The sequence below is a fragment of the Nematolebias whitei genome, chromosome 13 (genome assembly GCF_014905685.2).
Source record: "Nematolebias whitei isolate Nwh7 chromosome 13, NemWhi1, whole genome shotgun sequence".
Taxonomy (NCBI): domain Eukaryota; kingdom Metazoa; phylum Chordata; class Actinopteri; order Cyprinodontiformes; family Rivulidae; genus Nematolebias; species Nematolebias whitei.
Genome location: NC_056510.1, coordinates 17,132,648 through 17,140,598, shown reverse-complemented (window position 1 = coordinate 17,140,598; position 7,951 = coordinate 17,132,648). Strand labels below are relative to the sequence as shown.

The window sequence follows — 7,951 nt, the reverse complement described above, 5'->3', positions numbered from 1 at the left end:
ATATATTTAATCAAAGTCACAGTAACATTTTTATTTTTGCATTTCTAAAGTGCTGTCTTTGTTTACTTCCAAAAATCTCCAGCTGAATATCTGCCAAATGCAACAAAATCACTGCATGACATGCTAATGATGCTGAAACTAAAGGTTACCTGTCTGCCTCCCTGAACAGGAGTCTGCACAGCAGATACTTCTGCCCTTTAAGTTTCTTCAACGCTGCAGGGTTCCATGCTTTCATGTTTTCACTGAAGGGACCCACCCATCTCAAAGTAGATGAAGATGATGCACTTTCTTTTATGATAAAGAATGATGACATCATCTTTATGAGCTCAGGTTTCTTGTTGACTTGTTTTTGTCAGGCCAATTTATAAGAATATTATGTAAAACATGATTTTCCCCCAAATATATGGAGAACTTTCCTTATTTTGATTAAGGTCACCATGGTGCAGAGCTGCTCTATTAATGGACTTGGTTTCACATCAAACTGAGGTTTATGCATTTATAAGTCTGTGGACCGGCCTCACACATCAGGGCTGAGCTTCAGTTTTGTGTGACATGCAAACACACTAATCAGTAAAGATTAAACCCATAAATGCAGCACTACGTTGCTTTTACCAATACATTTTCTTTGAATCTGATATTTACAGAAGCCACATAAAACAAAGAAAACATGGCAACCCCATTTTTGCTATTAGACTGCTGTTTTTAGTTTGTTTAACAAAATTATTCACACCTGCCTATAAACCTATGTATGTCGGTCTCTCATTCATGCTGTTATGAATGCTCGCTCAGTCAGAATTGGACTGTAAAGATTTTCAATGTCATAACTCAAAAACTCTGTCACCTCCTCGTTTGCTTGTGACATAATTAATCCTTGAAATCACCGGTATAATAAGATGCTTATCTAAAGCTGATGAGTGTGTAGGTGAAGGAATGGAAATAAGCTGCTTGCATAAGTGATAGCGGGTGCTGCTTTTTGATTTGTGAACAGGAGACCTGTTTCATGGCAGACATTTTGATTTAAAATATTAGGACAGGCTCAGTTGTCTTGAATAAAGCTTTATTCAATTTCTCCACCTACACTTGTTATGCATATTGGTAGAAAATGTACAGAAACAGAATTTATATATACATTTTTTGGGGGAATGCCCATCTCATTTTGTAAGTGCTCTCCCTACGTTTTGCCTTCAAAATGTAATAAATTCATGAACCACTGTGACAACACAGTATGTATATATATATATATATATATATATATATATATATACCCTTTATTTGTACATGTTGTCTCATTGAGTCACGATAACTCATTTTCAAGAGAGACTTGTTTGAGAGCAGATGGGGGTTAAGGGCCTTGTTCATGGGTCCAGAGTGGGGCGAATGAGAGTGGAGGCAGATGTGTGTGCTTCACCTACCCCACCCACATTTTTTTAAAATGTTGTCGGTACCGGGGCTTGAACTGGCGATCTTTTGATCACAGGCCCACCTTCTCTAACCTCTGCGCCACCACTCCCCTATATGTATGTGTGTGTGTGTGTGTGTGAACAGAGAGTCTCGCTATTTGTTCTTAAATATTAAATATTAAAATTGTAAATCCCATTGTATATTCGCTAATGCACTATCAAGAAAATCTTCTTTATGGTACAATTTTTTTGGCAATGAGTCATTTTCAAATCCTGTCTGTGGAAAATGAAAGATCAAATATTTTCTAGATGGTTTTGACTTGATTTCTTGTTATACAAACAGTTTGCAAATATGAGAAACAGAAGACCAAAGTTACATGATCACGTGCCTCTTTTTTACATTTACCTAATGTTCTTGTCCGCTGTTATTCCATCCTAAAGTTATTATATATATTGTTTAAAAAAACTCAAACATTATTGTATTTGGGCATACTATTAAAGCTACTGCTCTCTGAAATGAACACCTGCCCTTTTTCGACAATGCAATTTGAGTAAATGCAACTTTGCAAAATAAGAAATTAAATGATTTGTGTCCGTTTTGTCTGAGTTTTAATTATGATCAAAAAATTCTGCAGAAAAGAAAATGTCATCTTTTCATCTTCTGGAAATCCCAAGAAAGTTTTATTTAATCAAATAATAGCAAGATCATAAAAGCAGGCAATGTGTTTTAATGTTATGGTAAAATCTTGTCTTTGCCAGAAAACAATGGAATGATCTGGACAGTTTGTGCAAGATAATGTTATATAATAAGATATATCATGTAATATTATGATTCATATGAAGGAATGGAGCAAAGTCACTTTCAGTTGATGTTCAGGACTGATGAGTTGAAATGTTTAGTTGCAGTCATTGTGCCATTATATTAAGATAAACACTAAAAGCAAAGTGTAACTGAACTAGATAACATTGGATTATCACATATTATAGAATATGTAGCACACTTTGTGCACATATGGGATTTCCTCAATGATGCAGGCCACCTATGAGCACTAACTTTGATTTTGAGTTTAATTCATAGGTTAGAAAACTGCTCTTTGAACACCTAACACACATTATCAGAATGGTCATGTGCAGTTTTAAGCCATCTGTACATTGGTGATTGAACAGCATCCATCTGTGCTGGCACTCAATAGAAAAGTAAAGAAAATTTACATTTTATTACAATAAGTTGCTGCCTGAGATCCTGTTGGGTTGGGCATCTGAAATAATCTTTAAAAAAAAACACGCAAAAACTGTAGTTTGGTGCTTTAGAACTTATTTCCTCCTGTATCGTATATTTTCATTAAATACAGAAACATGCAGCGTTAAATCTAGAACAAGAGGATTTCAGTTCTATCACATTTAAACATCAATATTTAATTCTTGTAAATAAAAGATAAAGTCTCTAATGATCCAAATTCAGAGTGGTGTTTAAAATTTGCATCCATTGTGTGTTTGTTGTATTTGTCAGAGCAGCTTGTGCTGAATGCAAACCTCCCCACTGATGTATCTGCACATATGAATACAACCATGAATAAGCATAGAGCTCCTTGTTTTCGGCCACAATCTGTCAGTCCCTGTTGAAATCACTTGCAGCCTTTGTCTGCTTGTGGCAAATCTGAATTAGGAGGTCTCCTCATGGGCAGCAACAGTTTACACACAGACTGTGGTTGTCATGCCCTTATAGTGTCATTTATAATCAGACAGTGCTGCCACGCTCCATAACAACTGCTGACACTGGTCTGATGGCTGGAAACTATTCTGCAAGAGTGATCGCTCAGTGTCCACAAATCAGCAGATTAAAATACTCTTAGCATCTGCCAGTTGTCTAATGCTGGCTAAATGTTCAGCTGATGAAGCAGGGAGGGGAGGGATGACATCAACCTGGGAGGCAGCCATCTTGGAGCCCTTGGCCGTCATCAAGCAGTCATCAAGCACAGTCACAAATATTTTTACAGCATCAAAGGGCTAATTTGAAGCAGTAACCAACCCCTATAAGTCACTCTGCTTCTTTTGTGTGACTTTTTTCTATTAAGCCATACATGTAATCACAGTGGACTGTTGGCAACAATAAAACTCATTAAAGCACACCAGAATGAAACTGTTCTTTTGTGTTTTGTAGCTTGAACAACATGACTGTGACAGGAAATATGTGATGACGTAGTTCATATATTTTGTTGGCTCAAAATATGTCATAAACCAGGGGATAGATTCAAGGATTCAAGGTTCTTTAGTTGTCATACGCACCACACGTGGTACATGTCGTGGAATGAAATTGTGTACACAGGGTCCCAGTTACATCCAACAAAGTATAAAATGTAAAAGAAAAACAGTCATAAGATCCAAGATATAAACTAAGGAAAACATTAAAAATACACTAAGCACTAGTTGTATAAAAAACAATACATTTGAAAAAAAATAGATTTGAATGAAACTAACTAAGCTCCTGGTTTAAATTTGATGGGCACTGCCACATTTCAATTTTTGATTTGCCAGTACTATGTGTTGGGGTTCGCTTTCTGAGTTTTGTTCAGAGACCTCATGTGACCTCACTGTGGCAGTTAGAAGCTGTTAGGAGCTATGTTATTTTCAATGAGAAAACTGGTGTCTTTGTTTGCAAATTATGTCACCATGGTAACCTGAAACGCCAATAGAAGTAACAGCACACATCACGGAGCCGAGTCAGTCATTTTGATATAACATTTGTGGGGGTACACATTATGGTTTGGGATGTGTTAAAATTGACAGAAGGGTAAGACATAAAGTTAAGAAATTCAAAGTCAGGTGGATAATAATAGGTGGCTGCCTTACTATGGGTAGTCCCCAATTATTGGATGTGCGTCTACAAGTGATTACGTTCTGAAGTCAGTCACATTTAAGAAGGTTGCCACAACTAATACAAAGTGGCTAAGATTCAGCAAACTTTACAGATATTGAATTTGGTTTGATAGTAGCTCAGACTGATCCACATACTCAAAGGGCTAACAGATCAGGCAAGAGCTTCCTTTAAAACTTTGCCATTAAGTATTAGAGCCAAGTCCATTACTGCAAAAATTACTCCGCAAGCTTCAAATGGTTCAAAATTCAGCTGCCCGCATCGTTACCAAAACCCCCTCATTTCACCACATCACCCCAGTTTTACAGCAACTTCACTGGCTTCCAGTCACGTTCAGAATTCAATTTAAAATCTTGTTGTACACATTCAAGGCCATCCATAACCGCGCCCCATCTGTCCGATCTCCTGCACATTATCACCCATTCACGCTCCCTTCGTTCTTCCTCTTCCATCCACCTCAACGTGCCTCTTGTCTGTCTCAGCACCACGGGACACAGAGCATTTTCTCACTCTGTTCCCCAACTCTGGAAAGCTCTTCCCCCAGACATCCGTAATATTGACTCCCTTCAGACCTTCAAATCACAACTCAAAACTCATCTGTTCATGTTAGCCTTCTCACTTTAATTTCTTGTTATTTTCTTCTTGGTTTAGTGTCTTTAAAGCCATTTTGCATTGTTTTATTTTGTGTTTTTAATGTTGCGAAGTGTCCTTGGGTGTCTTGAAAGGCACTAACAAATAAAATGCATTATTATTATTATTATTATTATTATTATTATTATTATTATCAGGAGCTATAGGCACATCTAGAACTGATTCAACTTTGGAGTGAAATCCAAGATGGTCGCCACAGCTGATACATCTTGAAAAGTTTACTCTAAATCAGTTTTAGCGATATTGCACTAAGTTAGTGTAATAGAAACTGAAAGTCATGTCCAACACACACTCCAAGGACTACACTCTGGGCAACATTGTCTAAAACTTTGTTCATAACTGGGACATTCAATTATGTTAGCAAAATATCTCATGAATGACTGGACAAACTTTAATGGATCTTCCTGTCAGTGTGCAACTTATTTAGAGCCAATTAAATGTCTGCCATGGCTAATTGACGTTAGCCTTCACAAAAATGGCTCCACCTCCATCAGTTTACAGACACTGGAATACATTTCTGTGCTAACACGTCATGAGAGTGAGCATAAGGTCATTTACAGGGTTTGACCAAATCAGCTGTCATTTCTCATCATGAGAAGATTTTAGTTCAGATCTCTGGAGGGATATATAACTTCAGGCCAATTTTCTACACACATTAACAAAACTGACAATACAGCCCATAAAAAAAAAAAAATAATAATATCAGCTCATCAAACGCTTGGATGATACCAGTGAGTTTATCATGATGTAAATCTTCTTACCTTGAATTCTTCCAGTATTTTGTACGTTTTCCCTCGGTACTCGCAAAAGTTTTTCACCTCTTTGCACTCGGGGCAGCATCCATTGTGCTCCACTTTGGTGCACTTGGGGTGCAGTTTCGGGCACTCGGGCTGGTCGCACACAGGCCCGTCCTCCGTGCACACGCACGGGCAGTTCGAGTGGCCCGGGTAGAAGCGCTCCCCCAGCTTGTACACGAAGCCGCTGTCGTCCACGCAGCCTTTGCCCCGGTAATCATCGAAGACCATGTTGTCGGCGGCGGTGCGCTCAGCCTCGTCCGCCGTGTAATCCTCCGGGATCCCCACCGTGGCCGCAGACGCGACGCCCATCAGGGCCAGGAGGAGGATGGAGGCAGCCGAGAGGTGAGGGCGCATCCTTCCCCACGGCATCACAACATCCACATTCAACACAAGTGCTTGGATGGCATTTTCTAAGCTCCGGGTATCCTCTCCTGATCCGTCCAGCTCTTTATCATCAGCCCCACCATCATCGTCATCATCATGTATGGGTCTGCAGTGTGGGGGGAAACAGAAGAGATGATACCATGGAGGATAATTCCACTGCAGATGTCGCATCTAACCTTAAAATGGACATTTCCTCCTCCCAAATGCAAGTTCATAGTGATTCTGCAGCTTTGCCTCCTCAACAGGTTTATGTAACATGCGTATAATATAATATGCACGGTGGGAATGCAACATGCAAAATAAAGAACTAGTGAAGGGGATGCAGTTAATGTTCATTCAGTGAAGGCCGACCCCACAGACGCTGCATTGGAAAACTTTATGAGGCGGACCAAAGACAACAGGTAGCTTTGGTCTGTGTCATTTTTTTTTTTTTTTTAAGGGATCAAAAGGTTTTGGGTGCACTGTGATTGTCTGCAACAATAAATCAGCTCTGTCATGTGCAGCTGCTCGGAAACATCGATGAATGCGCAAGACGTTAAGATGAAAATCATTCTTTTTGTTCGGAGATTTAAAGGCGTCATTTTAGGAGATGGAAATTCAATGATAAGGCAAACTCACCGCGGTGACACTGCGTGATATCCTCTCAGTGTAAAGCCAAAAAAAAAAAAGCCTGCAGAGAGGGCTGGAACAGATCTCCGATAGTCGCCTTGGCTGTTAGAAACTTCACTCAATCCACACGGTAATCTCACCAGGCTCCAAAGGATACTGTAATCCCCCTCCCTTTGCGTCCTGGATTATGGGTTGAACAGCAATAAATGAGCAGCCTTCTGTCCAGCGCAGGGAAAACGGCATCCACGAAAAAAGTAGGTCTTCTCTGTGATTATCCCCATCCGACTTACCTTTCTGAGACAGTGTTGCTGCTCAGCAGCACGCGGTGCAGACAGAGGGGACAACGAGGCTCAGAAATCATCTGTAGCCTTCCCGGAGAATCCAGAGTCCGTTTAGTATCTCCAGCTGGTGCAGGTAAATGTTAGGCAACGGACTGGAGGTTTGGTTGCACATATGCACGCGCACATCCAAGTAAAATCAAAATAAAGAAAAAACAAATCCAGGAATGAGAGTGTGAGGAATGTTAAAGCAGCCACGTCTGCAGCAGGTCGTTACTGGATTCTGCAGTGGAGCTTCGTCGCCAGACTGAGGAGGGAGCGCTCCGACTTTCAGCACCTTGGAGAGCGACTGTCTGCTGCGTCCTGCACTGAGCAGAGCCGATCCCCCCCTCCCCACCCCTCCATCTGCCCTGTCCCTCCCCCCGGTCCTGTGTCATCCGTGGTCAAAACGCACCGCGCAGCCAGCGCACAAGTCTGGAGTTCATCTCTGACAGGAGCTGGAGTCAAGTCAAACAGCTGTCAGCAGCTGGGAGACCGAGCAGGTCTTCAAAGTAGAGGAGTGTCTGCTGCACGCTCTGTGCATGCTCCCGTCATGATGAGCTTTGATGCGCGCGCGCCTGTGCGCTATGGTGCGTTCACACATGACCTGCATGCAGCTTGCTCCCCTGAGTCACTCAGAATTTGCAGCGCATTTTGCAGGGACCAATTTGTATTCAGACGTGCATAACACAAGAGTTGAACTCCTCTAATCCCCCCCCCCCACCCACCCACACCCACACACACACACACACGCACACACACACGCACACAGAGCACCAAACCCCTTTTTATGCAGTTTTGTTTTACAGATGGTAGCCCATAGGGGCCAGTGCCTACCTGCATTACGTCCGAGCACATGACTGAGTAAAACCCAGTGGAGCATCACTTAATTAGGTATTCCTGTGAGAAATCATGAAT

General features: G+C 41.1%; 1 protein-coding gene across 1 annotated transcript in view; it reads right to left on the bottom strand.

The window, feature by feature from the left end:
• The window catches only part of vwc2l (von Willebrand factor C domain containing 2 like), a 22,403-nt gene extending 15,644 nt beyond the window's left edge, over positions 1-6,759 (bottom strand). The window contains exons 1-2 of the mRNA XM_037686905.1: positions 6,726-6,759; positions 5,688-6,213 (exon numbers count right to left, since the gene is read on the bottom strand). Of these exons, the coding sequence (XP_037542833.1) occupies positions 5,688-6,092 (405 nt within the window). The 5' untranslated portion in view covers positions 6,093-6,213; positions 6,726-6,759. The remainder of the gene's footprint in view (positions 1-5,687; positions 6,214-6,725) is intronic.
• Between the last annotated feature and the right edge of the window lie 1,192 nt (positions 6,760-7,951).